The sequence below is a fragment of the Plecotus auritus genome, assembly GCF_963455305.1.
Source record: "Plecotus auritus genome assembly, chromosome: 2".
Lineage (NCBI taxonomy): Eukaryota > Metazoa > Chordata > Mammalia > Chiroptera > Vespertilionidae > Plecotus > Plecotus auritus.
This window is the reverse complement of record NC_137771.1, coordinates 183,929,940-183,950,245: the sequence shown is the minus strand read 5'-3', so window position 1 is coordinate 183,950,245 and position 20,306 is coordinate 183,929,940. Positions and strand designations below refer to the sequence as shown.

Genomic DNA, 20,306 nt, shown 5'->3' with positions numbered 1-20,306 from the left:
TATCCAGCTATTTATAATGAGACGCCAGGAATACCTTGAGGGCTTAATTTTGATTTCATAAAAAAAGAGGACTAGTTGAGTTTCAGATGATTTTGGATTTACCTTGTATGTTGCTGCTTTGAAAATTGCCCCATGTAGTGATTATCAGTTAAAGCAGAATAACATTAAGCAAAGAATCTCATTTTTTGATGCTTTTAAATAACAAGTGGTTATTTGTTTTGAGCCTAATGACATGAGATTCGAAGGGGAGAAGTTGCTATTTGAACAGTATTGGCAATGCACAACATTTGGTAGAGCAGAAAGAAATCTGTCAATTTGTTTTTTCTTTACTTAAATAGAGTTCAAGTTTTTCTCATAGAGAGAGCAGAATATATTAATTTTAGAATGTTTTGAAAAAAAGATATAAGTAGAAAAAGTCATCTATTGTGCCACTTCTTGGATATTCCCATTTTTGGTACATGTTTTTGTTATGAGGTTGTTGGACTTCACTGTATAATTCTGCATATTTTCCTTAACATGTAAAAATACTAATGATACATACAATAATAAACATTATAGATCTCCTTTTTCATGGCTTCATAAGTCTATACCAGGATGTAAAGAAGTTAAGGCATACCTAATGGATATGGCATCTTACTTTATTTGCATGATTGCACCTGAAAGTTGTTGATGCTGTGCAGGTGAATTAATGAATATGTTGTTGGTGGATTCTTTACAGCACCAGATGCCTCTCTTCCGGAAAAAGATGGTATGGGAAATCCTTCATCAGCAGTTGCTGTGAGAATGCCCGGCCCAGTCCCTTAGCTGCTGGTGGTTCTTTCATGGACGAACGTTTTCATATACCTCATGCATTGTGGGTTTAAAAGTCCCTGCATCGCCTGTTCTGTCACAGGTACTGAGCTGTCAGACATGCATGAAGGCCCTGCACCCTAGTGTCCTGACTTGGTATGCGGAGGGCTGCTTGCGACCTGTTTGTAAGACTGTGCCTGCTCAGAGCCTGGACTATTCAACCCACATAGGAACAAACGCTAATTAATACTTTTTTAAAAAGATTCCCCCCCCCCCCCCCCTGTGAATGTGGAAAATGCAGGATTTATTCTATGAGCTATTGTTTTCTGTGTTTGTTCACGTGTATTCATTCGCTCACTCATTTGCATACGTAATGGGCAGTGGCTGTTTTCTGCTGCTCTTTTACAGTTAACTTTGAATTGTTTGAACTATTTATTTCTGAAAAGAATGTTAATCAAGCTGCCATTCCCTGCTGAAGATATAGAGGGAAAGCAGTGAGGGTGGGAGGAAGGAAGTGTTAATTGACTTCTCTGACCTTGGAGCAGTGACTGCCAACTTGAAGCTGGAGGTCTTTTTTTTTTTTTTTTTTTTTTTTGAGGTTTGAAAATGCCAGGAGAAGCGCTGGGGTGTAGGGCTCTGATTGCCTTTCAGAGAAAGGCAGAGACTCTGGCACCGGCACTGGCAAGGTGTTGGGAAAGTGGGACTGGGGCCAAGAAACTCTGGCTGCCCAGGCATCTTCCGAAGACTGTAATGGTCATCTAGAGAGATTTCCTTTCTGGAAATGAGGTGACTGCTGCTCTTGAAACTGGATTTGAAATAACTAAACCCTAAATCTTCATTTTCACCCTAGATCTGGTTGAGGATAAACCTCAGAATTGTAAGGGCTGGCCTGAGCTGTTTATTTCAAAAGGGTCTATTCAACTTAAAGCTATTTTTCCTCAAAGTTTTTTTTTTTTCTATATAGAAAGCTGAAATTAAGTTTTGTATTCATTAGGATTTACATCCCTCCCCTCCAATTCCACCCCTACTGAAATTTGTGGAAGAAAATTTAGTACTTGGCTCTGAGGTTACAATAATCTATTTTGCATATGAAAGTTTGTATTTAACTTTTTTGTTCATTAAAAACTTTACAGTGGTTATGCATTTTTAATTTCAGAAAGTTTAGAATTGGTCAAAACATATTTTGCAAGATCTAGTGCCTAGTGTTGCTTTTCCGATGTAATAAAAGGTTGCCTGGCCGAACCTGAAAAGTATATGCTGAAATGATTTCTAACCCTTCCCCTACTAAACTCCCAAACTTATCCTGGAACACAAAAGCAAGAGGTAAAACCAGAAAATGTGGTCACGTGTTAGCTATGAATGAACATGTCTGCACCTGGAGCCGGCTGCTGCTCAGAGGCGCGCTATTGCAGCCAGTTTTCCTGAGACATGTGAACGTCTAGGTGTGGGACCTGGGGCTTGTGATGTGGATTAAACTGTTGCGCCTACTTGATGGGCAAACCAGAGGACGGGTGCTTTGGTGGTCATTAAAGAAGGAGCCAGCTGTGCCATATCTCCCTCAAGCTCAGGCTGCACAGAACCCTTCCTGCAGCTTCAGTTCCTTCCTCAGGGCTGCTGGAATGGAGCCCGTGAGCACTGGGATCGGGCAGCTGGCACAGCCGAAAAAGAGATTGACTGGGTAGCATTATACTGAAAACCTGGCTCCCACTTAGCGCTAGTAAGTTCACCTGGGAATGTAGTACCTTGGTCAATGTTTGTTCCATGTGGGGTGGGTAAATCCTGTCAGGAATGGCAGTCTTGAGTTCTGCCCATATGACTGAGGCTGGGGGTTAATGTATTTGTATTACATTCTAAGCATCTGAGGGGCTTCATAGAGCAGCTGTTTCCCAGGACATAATGAAATTGGTAAGAGCAGAGTTAGAGAATGGCATTCTACATAACCCAGACTTCCGGAAGTTAATTTGAGATACTCATGCTTCTCTAGGCACTGACATGTCTGTCTTGATGCAGAGAAATTTGTTGGTAACAGAATTTTTATATCTAAACATTTATGATAAAAGCAGTCAGGTGAGAAGTTAATGATTTTATCAACATATCAATAGTGAAATTATCAATATTAAAGTCAGTGAGATGATCCATATTTTTTATTATAGCAGTTTGAGGGTCTTAGGCAATCTCCAAAAAATTGATTAAAATAGAAAAAAACCCCACTGTTGATGAGCAAATGTCTTTCTCATGTTTGACCTTGTACCAGAGTTGGGATGCAGATGAGGGGAAAGACTTGGGGCATGTGGAGGATGTCTGGAGGGCCCCATTCTACCTCAGTTCCCTAGGCTGCTAGACTTCCTATCTTCCTCCTCTGAAGTGTGAAGCACAGCTTGCCCCGCCCAGTGGTAATGTCTGCCTGCATGTTGAGGAGTTGCTTGGTGCTGGGACCAAGGTGTGGGTGTGGGGAGGATGTGTCCTTGGAGATATATTGAATTCATACAATAAATAAACAAGGTAGAATAATTTAATAACATTAGTACTGTAGTGCAGCTACATTGTTTAAATTGGCTTTTGTGAACTAATTGAGAATCTAAATTCTTTATGGTAGTTTCTTCGAGAAAAACTCTTAAGGAACCAGAATTTAAACAAACCTTTGGTACTTGTTTTTAAGTTGGAGATCTAGCTAACTATATTCCTTTGATAATTTTTATTTTTAATATATTTTATTGGTATTTTACAGAGAGGAAGGGTGAGGGATAGAGAGCTAGAAACATCGATGAGAGAGAAACATCGATCAACTGCCTCCTGCACACCTCCCACTGGGGATGTGCCCGCAACCAAGGTACATGCCCTTGACCGGAATCAAACCCGGGACCCTTCAGTCCGCAGGCCGATGCTCTATCCACTGAGCCAAACCGGTTTTGGCTCCTTTGATAATTTTTTAATTTAAATATACCGAATATATATAAGGAAAGGGTTTGGGTGTTTGAAATAGGTGTTCATTTTACCTATTTACCAATAAATTAATCTCTAATTCATTGGATTTCACTTTTTTATTGCAACTCAATAATAAATGTATTTGATATTGTGTGTCATGTGAGTATATGTGGACACAAAAGTTTTACAAAAACATTACTTATTCTTACTACCCTCTGAATTTTATCTTGATATTTTAAAAATGTGCATTATGACCACCAAGTTGATTTCTAAACCCACTAGTACAGTGGTTGGCAAACTGCAGCTCACGAGCCACATGCGGCTCGCGAGCCGCAGTTTACCGCTCTGTTGACTAATGAGTTTGCCGACCACTGACCTAGACCCTTGATTCCAATAATTACAGGCTGTTGTTGTTCCTTGTGATTAAGCCCCTATCCCAGTGGTTGGCAAACTCATTAGTCAACAGAGCGGCAAACTGTGGCTTGGGAGCCGCAGTTTGCCGACCACTGCACTAGTAGATGGAAATCCACAGTTTGAAAAACACTAAGTGAACTGGCAGCAAGATGCATATTATATTTAAAACTATAAAGCTTGAGACTGCAAAGATGTGATAAATATGAGGTGGTTTTGAGATTAATCAATCTAGGAAAACAGGCCAGAAGCTCAGTGGAAATGTGTGGTATAAATAGTCCTTGTTCTTTAGGGTTTTACATTGATATTTCCTAAAATCTACCTAATAAGAATAACATGCTAATTGACCGTATCTTTGTGATGCCCACTAGCCAATCAGGAGTGAGTATGCAAATTAAACCAACAAAGCTGGCGGGTTAATTTGCATACACAGGCTCTGAGCGGCTGGGGGCGGGGCAGGACGCAGGCGGTCAGCACCACCCCAGCCGCTCCGGGCCTCTGGGCAGCATGGGAAGGCAGAAAGGCGGCTCCGGCCAGAGCGAAGGCGCTGACAGCAGCCAGGGGAAGGAAGGCCCATTCTTGCATGAATCTTTGTGCATTGGGCTACTAGTATATTAAGTAAAAGTCCTAATCTATGTAGGATGTAGATCTAAGGGTTCTATGGCTCAGTGAATGTGTGTGCCATGGGATGCATAGTAAACAATGAATTAATGTCTTAATTGACCATTTCTGAAAACCTGAACACTGAGCCCTTCTCTGTGACACCTGTGGAACGTGTATGGATACACTTTGGAAAGTGTCAGGAGAGGCAACACAGAGTTCTTGGAAGCAAGCGTTGCTTCCCACCCCATCCCAAGCACACATATTACTTCCTGAAGATCATGTGGTGATCCTAAAGTCTGTGGTTCTCACTTATATCTTAATTATATCTGTACGAGGTGTTCATAGCAGAAAAAAAAAATACTCAAAGAGTAAGAATTTTGCAAACTCACCAATCCAGAGTTAATAACTCTTTGTATTAACATTTTGGTATAAATCGTGGACTTTGGCATATACTCCTCCATATGTGTAGTAGTGTGTGTGCTGTGTATGCTTGCGCATGTATATTTTTTTGTTATTAACAAATAATGGACTGATAAGATATATATGGCTATATAATCCCTCTCCATTTAATTTATTTTGACCATATTTTCATGTCAATAAATATTGACATTTTAATAACAGCATATTGTTCTACTGTATGGCTATAATGTAATTCATTTAATCCAGTATTGTTGTACACACCACACTGCACCATATTTGGGTTATGCTCTTAGGAGAAATTCTTAGAAATAAAATTTCTGACTTATGTATAGCAATAAAATCAGGGGGAAAAATCACCCATTGATACTTTGACTTATTCTGGCACAAGAGATTATAAATAGTCATTGACTTACATTTTATAAGACATACACAATCATTACCCTCCAGCAGTTAGTAAATGGCTCATCTTTTTTTTTTTTAATTTTTTTATTGATTTCAGACAGAGGAAGGGAGAAGGGGGGAGAGAAACATCAATGATGAGAATCATTGATCAGCTGCTTCTGGGGGATCAATGTGTCTGGCCGGGAATTGAATGGTGACCTCCTGGTTCATGGGTCAGAGCTCAACCACTGAGCCATACCATTTGGGCAAATGTGGCTTATCTTGACTCACCTTTTATTCAGAGGGGACAAGAGGGCCTGGAGTATTTTAAAGCAAAATCCTGACATGCCATTCTCGCTCAATACTTAAGAATGTCTCCCTAACTTTTAAAAAAAGTCCATGTTATTTTTACCATCTAACAAAATTAATAATTGGCAATATCATCTAATAGTTCATATCAAATTTCTCTGTTTCAAAAATACTTTATTATAGTCTTCTAATCTGGATATACAGTGGGCTGAATGGTGGCCTCTGAGAACCTAAGTCCATATCAATCCCTGGAATCTGTGAATATTACTTTATTTTCCCGTCACCATTTATCCCCCTATACCCGCTTCCGCTCCCCCCGCTCCCCCCGCTCCCCCGCAATCACCACACTGAATATTACTTTCTATGGCAAATGATGTGATTAAAGATCTTGAGGAATTTACCCTGGATCATTGGGGAGGCCCTAAGTGCAATTACATGCTGTGTAAGAGAAAAGCAGAGGGAGTTTTGTGACAGAAGAGGAGGCAATAAAATGGGCCTGGGCACTGTTGAATTTTATGCCCATTTTTTTTGGGGGGGGGGGGGTGGGGAGGGAATCTGTTTATGCATCTAAAGCAGAATCTGGAGAAAGACACCCAGTGTTACAGTAATGGTGGTCTGGGCAGGCTCTGTTATTTTATAAACTTGTGTTTGGAGGTTGTTATATTTGTTTTTAACTGAAAGAGGAGGCGATGAGACTGGATGCAGAGACTGGAGTGTTACTTCCACAAGCCAAGAAAGCCTGGAGCCACCCACGTTGGCAGAGCCTTCAGGGGGAACATGGCCCAGCTGACACCTTGATTTTGAACTTGGGGCTCCAGGACCGTAAGAAGATAAATTTCTGTTATTTTAATCCATCAAATTTGTGGTAGCCACAGCAATCTCAGGAAACTAATACCAGCTCCAAATAAAATAGTCTTTGGTTGTCCTGATCACTAAAGGTTATTGGAGGCAAATGGGAATGTTCTTGTCTGTCAGCCACACCTGAGATTAGAGGCAGTGCCCTCAAAGTCACTCATGGGAACAAACTGCCTTGCATCTGTGCATCGTGCTTTCACAAGAGAATACAAGGAGCACTGAGGTAGCTGGAGTATAATTTTGTTCTCTGAGCTTTTCTCTTTATATCAGCTCTTCCTGAGAGAGCTATTAACACTCCTGGCTTCTAGAAAGACAGCACCTGGATGTGGCTGATGTGAGCTAGAATAGAAAATTAGCCCATATGTAGGATGTCTTAAATTTCAATTCACCAGCACCTTAAGGGGAATGCTGAAAGAAAAGGCAGCAGCAAAAATTGACAGTAAACATCAGGAGAATTTACTAGTGATAGCAGGCCAAAGAAATCTCCATCAGGCTGTAGACAATGAGAGATTTGGATACATATACAATTCAGGCTAATCTCTAAATACCTACTGTGGGCTTTTCATAATTGTTACCATGGGGATGCTTCTCTTGCCTACTTCCTTCCCCAGGGATGTAGGAATGACTATGCCAAAAGCTTTTCATACTCCAGTCGGTATCACATATCTGTCTCATCAGTCACTGGGTCACTTCCATCCCAAATGGGAGCCCTGCTTCCCTTAGAAGTCCAGTGTTTTTCCCCACCTTTGCCCATCCTGTCAAGATGCCTTCTATCTGTGGTTACTCATTTCCTTTGGTTCTTGGTTGAAACCCCCCTAAACCTCTATTGATTCTCCCTTTTCTCAAGTTTGTAACTTCTCTGCTGGAACCCTCTTCTACTCTGCAGCCAGCCTGCCATCCTTCCCGGGCAGAACTCCATGTTGGAGGAGTGGTCTCGAGGCAGAGCTGGGGGGTGGGGGAGATTAACTAGGACAGAAGGGATGTTCAGGCCTCCTTACCACACCTAGTGAGACGTTAGCACCTTCAAAACCACTGTGAGTCTTGGGTTTTCAGGGGGGTCCATCCAAAGGAGCAGGGAGGGGCTTTTTGAGTCTCAGAGGCTAATGAATTTCAAAATCTTTGTATTGACCTAAGTATCCATTTAACAACTGCCATTTTACTTTTTCATAAAGTCATGCTCAATTAGGACTTTCTGGGAGGCCAGGATGTCATGTCAAGACAGGAAAAGTCTAGGATTTATAGAAAAAGAAATAGAGTTTGTCCAAGTCCACATGTGGTGAACCAGGCACACATGGGCGGCTGTTCTTATGTAGGTAAGACGGGGTAGGCCCCGTCCTGTAAGGATGGTCTCCTGCTCACGCTGCCCTCGGGAAGCTCAGGAGTGCCTGCATCAAGTGCCAAACAACCCAGCACCCGGGCCCTCAGAAAACGGGCTGAGAGAACACCTTGGCTAGGAACAAGCCTGCTGGCCTCATTCCTGCCTTCTGCCTCTCCGTGTGGCTCCCCCTCCTCACCCCCCCCCCCCCCGCCCTACCGCTCCATTGCTGCAACCTTGGGACAACTTCTGGGTGCTTTGTCCCACAGCAAGTAGGGCATCTGTGAACACCTCCTCACCTGTCTTTCTCTCATATGTTCAGACACGTATTTTGGAAACGGGCAGCTTAGGAGCTGGAGTTAAACCTCCAACTTTGCCACCTGAATAAAGGCCAAGGAAGGAAATCTGAGCAGCAGAGCCAAGAGGGTTCCTGCGTTGACTCCTCTCCTGCCTAGATTCCTCCACATCCTGACAGATTGATCACCAAGCCCTCAGGCCTACATTTAAAGCCCTTCCTTTAAGGGCATGCCGTTTTTCTGGCTGTTCATCTGACATGCACACCTCAACCCGGGGAACAGTTTTGAGAAATAACCCCGATTGTCAGGAGCCTGGCTTCTCTCGGGCCGGCAGACTATGTTCCATTTCCTCTTCTGAGGCCAGTGGGCTTGAGTCCTGAGTGGGGAGGGAGATGAAGCCACAGATACTTGGGTTTCTAATGGCCACATGAGGGGACAGCATGTCCCTGCCCATATCCAATGCCAACCACAGCAGTGAGGAACTGCCGGCTTCTACACAAAAAACTTTAAAATCAGCATCAGATATTGAAAATGAAAGGAAAATCAGGAGTGTGGAGGGGACATAGGCAAAGAACACATTTTAAGTGAGTTAGGAGCCCTCAGTTTGTTAGAAGGGGGATGTGGCCACTGTGGAACCCATCAGTTCACCCCTGCCCGTCCCTGCTGGGCTTTGAGCCGTCACCCCCAAAAGCCTGACTGACCACCCCTGGCAGTCAAGTATCAACTCTTCATTCCTGAGCTGCTTGGGCTTTTAGCAGCCAGCAATCTATGGTGGAGCCCACGGCTCTAAGAACATGGGCTCATAAGGGAGCAGGACCGCTCTCATCCACCTGTTCAGACCTCCTGGACCACTTTCAGCGTGGTTTCTGGGGAGCAGGGAAGTACCTCTTCCCTTGAATTGTCAGACACATCATCCTCCCTCTTCTCCCCTCCTGCCCCCCGAAAGATAAACTCCTTCCCTGGCCAGGCTTCAAGTTCATTAAGGACAGGGCTGGTCTTACCTCACTTGACACACAGCCCATCCCTCTGGTTCTGTGGTTCTCAAACTTGAGCACCAGTGGGAGTCACCTGGAGGGCCTGCTGAAACGGACTGCGGGGCCCCACCTCCAGAATTTGGTTCAAGGTGGAACCCAAGAACCCGCATTTCTAAAAAGTTCCCCGGAGCTAATGATGCTGCTGGTCTGGAGACCGCACTTAGCTTCTCCCAGCCACCTCCCAGGAAGAGCCGGCCCGCCCTGAAGGTACGGGCCACCCGCTTCCCAAGTCCCCTCGGAGCTGGAACTCGGCTGACCCCTTGGGGCAGGCAATGCTTCTCGAAATAAGAGACCAAGACACCGGGATCTTGTTAGCTGGATATATTTCTTTTTTTTTGTTTGTTTGTTTTTGTTTTTATCACAGAACACTGTTTGCAGTAGAGGAAACTGGCATTGCAGTCTGATGGTAAAATGGCTTGTTCACAGAAACCAGTACATGTCCATCCTTTAGCGCAAAAGCCCTAATGGCACGTACCCTAGTGAGATTCAGGACATCTCCAACATCTTCTCTGTGTCTCCTGTCATCTTTCTTTTTTAATAATGTTTTCGAGGTTTGTCCAAAAGAAGGCCACGTGGGCTCCTGGCTGGCGGGAGGCGATGCACAGCGGGCGGTGCACACTAGACTGACACCTTCTCCGGGCTGGCAGCTGATATCGTATTTTTTTTCCAACTCATTTTTATTAAAAAAATAAAAAAATGCTCCAACTATCAGTTTTACAAAATCTCTAAGGGAAACACAAGAGCAAGGTGCTGAGGTAAAAAACACCTGAGGTAGCTTTTTTTGTGTGTTTTTCTCTTTTAAAAAAATCTGTAAATTTAACGCCCTGGGCCAACGACCTCATGTAAATTGCTATTTTCTTCCACATTTTTTTTTTTCCAAAAGAAAGAAATCATTTTGCTGAAAATGGATGGCTTATACACCAAAATGTAAAAAAGACAAAATATATTCTTTCTTTGCGGGGGTTTTTCTTTGTTTTGGTTGGTTTGATGGGTTCCTGTTTCCTCTTCTGAAAAGCTAGGACAAGTACCATTGACTCTTGTTCTTTTGAGTAACCAAGTGTAAGTTGAGGCTGGTTTGTGTGTTCGCTTTTGTTCCTTCTGTGTGATGTGATACTCAGAGCACTGCTTTGCCTGGGGGTGCACAGATAGTAGGACTGAGGCAGAGAGGTGTGGGGACTAAAAGGATGGGTGTGGAGAAGGACGGGGGGCGGGGGGGGAGGAAGGACGGGGAGAGAGAAACAGAGACAGAATTATAGAGCAGTATGCGAAAACCAGTTTAAAACCCGTGAAGCAAAGAGAAATGGGTGTGAGCTCGACAGGGGGGGAAGAGTTTCCTCTTCGGACGGTATCCCTTCTGTTGACGTACACAGGTGACCCGGAACTGCCGCGAGTGTCCTGACCAGATTTCCCTCTGGGTGGATTTGTGTGGGTGGCCCTGAAGCTCCTTACTAAACCATTAGACCTCCCAAAGAATGACTTTATTCTTTAAAGTCTAGAAAAGCCTGATTTCTCTTTAAAAAGAAAAAAAAAATTAATACTTGATTAAGAGTTGGAGTTAGTTGAGTTATTTGATATATTATTTCTAAAATATATTAACGCCGCAGGCACCCTGTGTAACCCACAGGCCACATATCTTAACATCTTTCCCCTTCTAATATGTACACACATGTACAGAGACAATTTTCCACAAAAGGAAAAGGGTGTGAATTTTGCTTTGCTTTGAACACCTTCACCTATGTTAGTTCAACTAAAAGGGATAGCGTGGTGGGAGTTACGGAGAGATCCGAGTGGGCGGTGAAGCGGATGGCTGGGCAGCCTGCAGAGGCCCGGGGAGGCGGGAGGCTGGGCCGTGAGCCGCTGGCCTCCCCGCCCCCCACCTCCTGGCCCCCAGGTCCTCAGGGCCTCTGCAGAGCCCTTGTGCCTCCGCAGACTTCTCATTCCTCAGGATGGTCTTTGGTTTGCTCCCGATCTGGCTGGCTGTGTTTGGTCTTGTTCTGTCAGGTGTTGGAAGGGCTACATTCATCCGTTGTTTTGCTGGTGCCTGTGGGAGCCTTACTTGCTGCGCTGTGAGGTGACTCCCTGAGGGTATTTCTGCTCCTGCTGCTTCACCTGTTGTACGATTTCCCTGATCTTGCGCTGGGCGGTCTGCAGCGGGAGGGGGTGAGCGGAGAAAAGGAACCCAGTTCTCAGGATGAGCGATGGGGGTGAGCCTTGGGGAAAGGAGGTGCTAAGCTCTGCAAAGTGTCACCCACCCACTTAAAGCCCTTTCTACGGGTCCTTTTCTGCCTGGAAGTAAAGTGGCAGAGTTCCCCCCCCGCCCCCACCACCACTCAACCTCAAGGCTGCTGGGTCAAGGATGAGGGGGTGGAACCCCCCAAGCTTCCAGCTAGTTGCTGGACAGATAGGCCAGGAAGCAGAAACCAGTGACCAGGGGAACTTGCAGAGGTCAGAGGGCATCCCCCTCCCAACTACACACACAGCTCCCGGTGCTGCCCACCCACTGCGGGAACCTGTGGCTCAGACAGCCGGGGGCACTGGGGGCGCTGGGGTGGGGCAGCCGCAGTGGCAGGTGCTCTCCCGGGACAGTCAGGTCTCTAGGCCAGTGGTCGGCAAACTGCGGCTCTGTTTGACTAATGAGTTTGCCGACCACTGCTCCAGGCAAAGGCATAGCCCTAGCTGGCTCAGCGGATAGAGCGTTGGCCTGTGGACTGAACGTCCCATGTTCGATTCCGGTCAAGGGCACATGCCTGGGTTATGGGCTCGATCCCCAGTAAGGGGCGTGCAGAAAGCAGCCGTTCAATGATTCCCTCTCATCATTGATGTTTCTCTCTCTCTCTCCCTATCTGAAATCAATAATAATGTGCCTTTTTTTTTAAAGGCACAGCCTTGGGAGAGCAGGCTGACTGCTCAGACACACCTTGGATGTCAGCTTAGCTTAGACTGCCTTCGTGGGCTTAAGACAAGGACCGAGATTGCTCCATCCCCAAACCCAGCCAACAAAAAGCATCAAAAAGAGCTGGCCCTTCTGAATGAAAGAGAAGCAGCTGTGTGGCGGCTCTGTGTCCTGGGGGTGGAGGTGGTGGTGGTGGTAATGACTTGGAAAAGTAGAGGTAAGAGATAAGGAGAGTCTGCTGTAAGGAGCATTGAACCCTGAATGGTGAGATTTTGGCACCCAGGATGGTTCTCAGGGTGCAGTCGGGAAACCTAGGGGTGGGCCCTTCCGGGGTATGTCTCCCAGCAAAGGGAGGCTGTCAGGCCTGAGCCGGAGGGCGAGGGGAGCCGAGTTCTCACACTTGTTCATTTCGGGGTTTGAAATGTGCTTGGCTTGACTCCCAAGTCCCACGCTCAGCGTTCTGTGGCATGCCCGGGGGCAGGGGTGGTGAGCAGGTGGGGAACAGCCACCCTGCCCTGCGGTGGTGCCTGAAGGGCCGGGGGGAGGTTCCACCTCGGGGGCGGGGTTGGGGCTGTGGGTATGTGCAGTGGCGGGGGCCACCTGACGGGCCACCACCAGCTTAGTCAGAGTTGAAAAGAGACTGGCAAGAAGGACCAGACCCTCACAGCACGGTACCTGGCTAGCAAAGAAATGCCCAATAATTCTGACAATCACTTCCTCGTTTTCATCCGGCGTTTGGTCACGAGGCACGATGACCTCTGCGCTGGTTAGGTTCTGCAGTTCATTCACCTGGGAAGGGAGAAAGGTGGGCTCAGGGGGGAGAGGGGAGGGGAGTGAAGTGCAAGGAGGTGGAGGTGCCCACCTTTCCTTCAGTCTGGCACACTCCTGGGCCTTCCCACCCTGGTTACCTGGGGCCCTGCTGGTTGGGGCCCCGGGGGGCTCCAGGACAGGGAGAGGAAGTCCACCCCCTGAGTCCATGGAGCTGCTCCATGGGGCTGAATTTTCATTCTGCAGTTCCCACCAGAGTGGTCCCCGCCCACGCTCCCTGGGCCCCCGGCTCCCAATAACCCAGGGATGAAATCACTGCTGGACAGCTAAGGACCCTTCATCCTCATTCCTGCCTCGGAGTCTTGCTCATGCTGTTCCTATCCTGGGTGATTGTGTTCTCCCTGCCACTCGGCCAGGCCCACCTCCTTGTGAGGCCTCCAGGCCGTGGGTCCTGCCCCTGCAGGTGCCCTCACCCGCTGCAGTAGCACCACGCTCCTGAGGGTTTGCGCCGTGGCCTCGGCCCTGTCCCAGAGCTGAGCACGCACACGTAAGACAGTTGACAGTGGGGGAGATGGGTGCACACAGAACTCAGTGACTGGTTCTAAAATGACCAAATAGGACCTTGAAGGACGCAGGATTCTACGCCCTTGTGGTCTTATCTGCTTCCTTTTGCCCACTGCACGCCAACTTGCCTAGAGCTCGGCGCATGTCCCTGGATGTTGACCGCATCTCTGGATGTGGGGAGCAACACGCTGCCACACGGCTTCACTCTTTTGCCTGAAGGTAACTCGTTCTATCTAGAACTTGGCTGTGATTCCTTGAAGAGCTTTTATCTAAGGAACGCGCACACACACACGCGCACGCACACACACACACTCACTCAGGCCCACAGCGACCTCCCGAATCCCTGCCACCTCGCACGGCACTCTGCCAGCCAGCACAGGCTCTCAGGGAACATCCCAGAGGCCATGTCCCCTCCAGGTGGGTAGCTTGCACTCCAGCGCACACCTGGGTCTGGCAGACGGCTCATATCTAAAGGCTGCAGAGCTCATTCTCTGTTGCTTTTCAAATTGCACTGTGGTATCGCCACCTTCAGGCTAAAACCTTGAATATTTTATTACAAAACGATTTCCTTCTCACCCACACCCTGCTGCTAAACTACTCCGGGCTGCAGACGGCCAGGTCTGGGAAATAACAGGAAGACGGAATCTGCAGGAGAGTTAGGGCCTCTGGGCATCTATGGGGAGACTTTCAAGAGTAGAGAGAGTTCTGTAGGACACTCAAGGCTGCGGGCCAGGAGTGTGAAATTCAATGAAGACGGTGGTCAGCCAAAGGGGTGTGGCTCTCCTCCCTGTCAGTTTCCCGCTGCTGCGTGTGGATATAGAGAGGCAGGAGGCAGCCTCCCGTGCTCAGGGGGTGGAGACCATTCCCCGGCAGGTCCCGGAGGCGGTGCCCCTGGGCACAGGACCCTGGTGGTCTGGGCATACACACTGGGCTCTAGCAGCACCATGGACTGGGGCCCTCGGCTCCGAGTGCTGCTCGTTACATTTGGTTCTTGCAGAGCCAATGGGGTCTGAGGGGAGTCAGGCCTGGCGGAGAGTCAGCCCCGAGGTGAAGCCAGCTCTGAGCACACTCACCGTTTTGCCGCCCTTGCCGATCACCCGGCCAGCAGTGGAAGAGGGCACTCTGATGTGGGCTTCCAGCTTCACCTCCTCTTTGGGGTTAAAGAAGTTTTCTTCTTTCAGTTTCCCAAAGATCCGCCCCTGAGCCTGAGAGAGCGAGACAGGACGGACGGGTCGCACAGCTGCCAGTCCGCGGCTTCAGCAGTGTGGCTGCGGGAATGGGGAGCCAGCAGCTGCACACCCAGGCCCAGGAAGCCGTGCACAGGCGTGGGGGGCTGCTCCCGCCACCTCCCAAGACCGCACTGACCTTGAACTGGGCTTCTGGCGGTCCGGTGATGATGACCATCCTTTCGCTGACGTCTGGGCCTTCCGCTGGGGCAATCTGCAGTTCAAGGAAAGGACAATGCTGCTGCTTAGCTGCATCCCCCAGCCTCCACTCTGGGGCACAGGAATTCACTGGGTGTTTGGCTGCCCAGGGAGAGTTGGCAGCAGGCCAGTAGTCATTGCCTGTTCCTGCCCCAAGCCACCAGCGAGCCTGGCCTCCTGTCATCAAGGGAGTCAAAAGCTCTAGGAAAAGGGAGGGACAGACTGTGCCAACTGACCCAAGGCCTGGAGGGGAGGAAGGACTGGCCCACAGAGGCCTCCACGTGGAGCCAGCTTGCAGGAAAGTAACCGTGGTGCTGTCTCAGCACCCGGAGGCAGCCACTGCACGCGACAGCCGACCTAGAGCAGGTGTGGCCCGGAGGCGGCTGGCGGGCTAATTCACGTCGCCCGTTGACCAAATGAGGTTTGCTGGCCTGTCCACTTCCTCGTGGCTCGTGCCTGCCTTGCTCAGATTCTGCGAGAAGCTCCCAACCCTCCATTGCCGGGCATTCACCAGCCCAGACCAGAGGCTGCGGATGGCGTTCTACAGGCCCCTCTGGAGGGCCAGGAGTAAAGACCTCACTTTATGACTGAAGCAAATGGGCTCCAGACAAGTGAGGTGACGGCCAAGGTCACAGGGTGAGCTGGGGCTGCAGCAAGACCAGGGTCTGGGTGTCCTGGCTGGCACTGCCGACCGGATTGTGTGTGGCCTTCTGAAGCCTGCGGACCAGGTGCTGCGCAGTGAAGCAGTGGGAGCTCAGCTCTTGCCTGTAACCAGAGCAGTCTCGGGGTGCACCTCCCCCACCTCAGCTCCATCCATCCTTTCCGGGTACTGGTTAGTGGAAAGCTCTCTCCCAACGTGCCCCGGTGTGGACTCTGGGGACTGGCGAGGCAGGACGGGGCTTCTCTGGTGTGAGGGCTTGCTTCAGAGACAGATGCTTTCAAAACTCGTCGGGGTAAAGGCGATCTAGCAAAGACCAGGTTGATTTGAAAAAGTGGGCAATTTCTCTCACAGATACTTGGCTTCCCTGGTTTTCTCTCCTCTACGCTCTGGAGAGAGACAGGGCTTGGGAAGGAGCAGGTTGTTGGCCCAACATAAGGAGCATCCACACGCTGCCAGGCTGCAGAGCCTGTCCTGTCCCCGGGGCAGCCCTGCCTCTGCCCACCACAGAGGCCATCCGCAAAGTGATGCACCACCACTCAATCTTTCTGGGGCGTAGCGAGGCTGTGGGGTGAAGCCCAAGGGACTGAGCTCTCATTTTCAGAAAGGACTGTTGGGAGTGATTCTGGTCTAGCACTCAGGTGGATATATGGAAAAACACTGGACCAGAAAAATAGCATAACCTGGTCAAGTCTTGGCATTTACATTCTTTTTTTAAAAAAATATATTTATTGATTTCAGAGAGGAAGGGAGAGGGAGAGAGAGAAACATCTGTGATGAGAGAGAATCATTGATCGGCTGCCTCCTGCACGCCCCCTACTGGGGATCAAGCCCACAACCCGGGCATGTGCCCTTGACCAGAATTGAACCCAGGACCCTTCAGTCCTCAGGCCAACGCTCTATCCACTGAGCTAAACAGGCTAGGTTGGTACTCACATTCTTTAGCTTTGCAGCCTTCATTAATATCTGGGTCCCAGTTTCTAACTTCTGCAATTGGCCCCCGTAAGTTCTCAAAATTTACACCTAACAGCCAGTCCTGTCCCTGCCGGCCTTGGCTGCCTCTGCCTCCAACTCTCCCTTAGGGGAAAAAAAGGAGGATTTGATGAGATGACCCCCAAGTCCTTTTTAGTTGAAATCCTCTCATTGTCTCCTGCGTGGGACCTTGGACCACAGGACTGAACACTGGGGAAGGGCCTGGTGGTGCAGCCAGCCCTGTGGTCTTCCACACCTACTCAGGGGGCGGGGCCAGCACAGCCTGGACCAGGTCTCCCTGCAACGCACCTGCTGGGTGCCAAGCCCCCCACCATGTGATACACCACTGTGTCCTTCCCCCACCCCGCACCCTCCCCAGGGCTCTCACCCTGTCTACTTCACAGGTTGGGTAAACGAGGCCTGAGAGGGGAAAGGATTTCCCTAAAACCAATTCCTTAATGCCCTCACTGCAATGCTTGTTCTGCCCGACCCAGAGGTTTCGCCTTGGTTTTTCGCTGCAGCACACTTGCTGTGGGAGAGATCCAGCTCTTCTCGGGGAGAGAGTGCAGGCATTCTCTCTCCCAGTCACGAGACTGGTTGTGCGGAATTCCGGGTTGTCGCATGGCAGCGCGTTATTTTAGGTAACAATGGAACCTCTGTTTCCGAAAGTGTTTCATGAGGCTCGGGACGTGCCCAGCATGCTGCCTGTGAGTCCGAGCTGATAGCTGGGCTTGGAGCAGGACCAGGACCGAAGAATCCTTCCCTTTCAGCTTCCCTGACGAATCTGCACCTTGGGCTCGAGGAGGCAGGATGTGGGTGTGTGACTGCAGCGAGGCCTGCACTCGCGGCCCCTCCCACCAATCAAGGGGCCTTCCTTCCTGAGCTCTCCGCAGTCCCAGGGCTTCCTGTCAGTTCATGCCACCGGCTTTTTGTTTATCACCCGCTGCTTTTCAAAGCGTTTTTCATTCCAACTATGTTTTCCAAGTTCGAGGGTTTGTGAAGTGGAGACCAAGTGAAAGCCTCAATGCACTGACAACTGCTAAGCATGAACGGCGGCTCCTCTAAGTTCACGCCCTTGGTTTGGGAAGAGTCCTCAGCCTGCAGGGGCAGGACGGGTAACCCAGGGAGAACTGGGTGGCTCCTCTGCTATGAATATCTTTCCTAATGCAGTTCTTAGTTGGACAAGAAAGGAATGAGAGCGGTAGAGATGAGAGCAGGCGGGAAAGTCTGTAGGCGACTTGTCCCGATCCCGGGGGACTCTGTCCCTGGATGGCGTAGGCGTTGCCATCCTGGGGACTGACAGCAGGAACATGGGTGGTGGTGGTGGTGGTGGGAGAGGGTGGGACACAGACGCTGTGGAGAGAGATGCGTTACCTTGATGGAGGCGCCCGCAAACCGAGCCAGCTGCTTGATGTGCGTGCCCTTCTTGCCAATGATGGCCCCCACAGCCTGGGTTGGGATGAAGAGATTCACGACCTCCTGCTCCGGGTACTGGAAGGGCAAGACAAGACCGAGACCGTCCCAGGGGGTGGCTCCTGCAGGAACTTACGGCCACCCACCATGGGCCACCACCAAGAAGATGGCCCCAGCGGCGCCGGATTCTTTTGGGGCCTAGAGCTCTGCGGGTGTGACGCCTGCAGAAGGAACCTGAATGCACGCAAGCACCACGCGCCAGTCGAAAGGCAAAGGCCTCCTGGGCATCTCTCACCCCTGTTTGTTGGACACAGGAAGCCGTCCATTCACAGGTTTCCTGCCACAGACAAGTGTGATGATGTGGCTTGCCTGTCTCCAGCCAAGAAACCATGAAATGGACTGGTCTGAGCACGGGGCTGGGAGGCTCTGTCAGCAGGAACAGGAAGCTGCCCGGCCGCCTTGCTGCCGGGAACGGCATTTCCACTAGACCAGTGGTCGGCAAACTGCGGCTGGTGAGCCACATGCGGCTCTTTGGCCCCTTGAGTGTGGCTCTTCCACAAAATACCACGGCCTGGGCGAATCTATTTTGAAGAAGTGGCGTTAGAAGTTTAAAAAATTTGGCTCTCAAAAGAAATTTCAATCGTTGTACTGTTGATATTTGGCTCTGTTGACTAATGAGTTTGCCGACCACTGCACTAGACGGTGCCTGGCCAGCTGCCTGGTGACAGCCCAGAGACATGGGTGAGGCCACAGGGGTCTGTGCCACGGGGTTCACAGAAATAAAAGGACCCCATTTGCCGGACTTTGTTCAGAGATCTCTGAAAACTCTGGTCTTTAGCCCAACACAACCTCCTGGTTGGACCCGCTGACCACTCATTTGCGCCACTTTTCGCACCGGCACCGACAGGCCTGTGAGCATTCCCGGCCGTTGAGCGGGCAGCACCAGCGCGTTTAAGAGCCTTTGCGCACTAGAGCGCGTTGAAGAGCCTTTGCGCACTAGAGCGCAAGCAGTGGGTGCGCGGACCCCTGTGGTGTGCCATTCCAGGGCGACTGGAGCACAGCACCCAGCACTCACACCGCGAACATTCCCCAGTCAGTCCACCAGGGCTACGAGGTGCCAGCCACAGGCGAGGGGAGGGGCGGATGGGCTGAAGCGAGGGGCACTTACGGAGTGATGTTGCGGGAACGGGCTGAACTGGTGAGGGGGGTACAGGCTGGAGAAGTATCCCGAGTGCGTCTGCAGCAGGAGAAAAAGGGCCAGTCAGCGGTGCGCTCGGGGACACTCACCAAACTCGGGGCAGCAAGGTTACCCACGCAACCCAAGCTCTCTGCCAGGCCTCACTGTCCCGCCCGCACACCTTCCTGCGGCACTGGGATCCCTGCGCCACCTTCCCCCTCAGAGCGCTGGGCCAGCCGAGGGTTTAGCAGTTTTAGTTGAGACGTTTCTGACTCCTAGGAACTTACCACGGGCGCCAGTACATGCGCGCGCACCCCCGCCCCCAACCCCCGCCACACACACACCCACACTCCCCCCCCCCGCACCCCCCCCCACATGGTGCAAGGACAATACCCAGGAGTCACACAGAACAAGCAGAGATGCTCCTGGGAAATGAGATCAGTGAGCTCATCACAGCGTTTCAGAAGGAATGGGGAGGCTGAGAAGAGAGAAACTTACAAACAGATTGAAGGAGAGGAAGAGAATGAATAAATCATGTGTGTGAGAGTGGGGAAGGAGAGGCAGGGGACAGGAGGGCAGATGTGGATAGAAGAGAACTGGGCTTTAGGAGAATTACATTTAAAAGGAGCTGCTATTATTATTATTGTCTAAAGTTTTACATGTGTCTTCTTTTTCCCCAATTGACAGCCCCGCCCCTCCCCAGGAGCTGCTTTTTTATTGAAAACCTACTAGCACTAGGCACTGTGATAGATACTTCACATCTACTCTGAAACGCTTTTAATCCTCACAATAGTCCTGGAAACAGGAATATGTCTTGATTTTATGTGTATATATAGTTAATCCTCCCCCGAGGATATTTTTCCACTTTTTTTTTTTTTTTTTTTTGAGAGAGTGGAAGGGAGGAAGAAGGGGTAAGGGAGAGAGAAACATCAATGTGAGAGAGACACATTGATTGGCTGCTTCCCACATGCACCCCGACTGGATCTGGGGATCACACTTGCAACCAAGATACATGCCCTTGACCAGGAATCCAACCTGCGACCCTTTCGTCCGCAGGCAGACACTAACCGACCAGGGCTTCTTTTGTATATTCTTTTAG

The 20,306-nt window shown here is 49.6% G+C and overlaps 2 protein-coding genes across 4 annotated transcripts in view; one reads left to right on the top strand and one right to left on the bottom strand.

Annotated features, from left to right (window-relative positions):
* The window catches only part of SENP2 (SUMO specific peptidase 2), a 97,600-nt gene that overhangs the window by 46,850 nt on the left and 30,444 nt on the right, over positions 1-20,306 (top strand). The window contains exon 17 of one of the 3 annotated variants that reach the window (XM_080656164.1): positions 719-892. In XM_080656164.1, the coding sequence (XP_080512290.1) occupies positions 719-781 (63 nt within the window). In that variant the 3' untranslated portion in view covers positions 782-892. Of the gene's footprint in view, positions 1-718; positions 2,042-20,306 lie in introns of those variants that run through there. The other 2 variants (XM_080656163.1, XM_080656165.1) reach the window with 2 other exon arrangements.
* Positions 9,696-20,306, bottom strand: part of IGF2BP2 (insulin like growth factor 2 mRNA binding protein 2) — a 152,841-nt gene continuing 142,230 nt past the window's right edge. Inside the window, exons 12-17 of the mRNA XM_080656167.1 lie at positions 19,199-19,267; positions 17,992-18,108; positions 14,929-15,003; positions 14,637-14,768; positions 12,907-13,020; positions 9,696-11,483 (exon numbers count right to left, since the gene is read on the bottom strand). Coding sequence (XP_080512293.1) covers positions 11,391-11,483; positions 12,907-13,020; positions 14,637-14,768; positions 14,929-15,003; positions 17,992-18,108; positions 19,199-19,267 — 600 coding nt within the window. The 3' untranslated portion in view covers positions 9,696-11,390. The remainder of the gene's footprint in view (positions 11,484-12,906; positions 13,021-14,636; positions 14,769-14,928; positions 15,004-17,991; positions 18,109-19,198; positions 19,268-20,306) is intronic.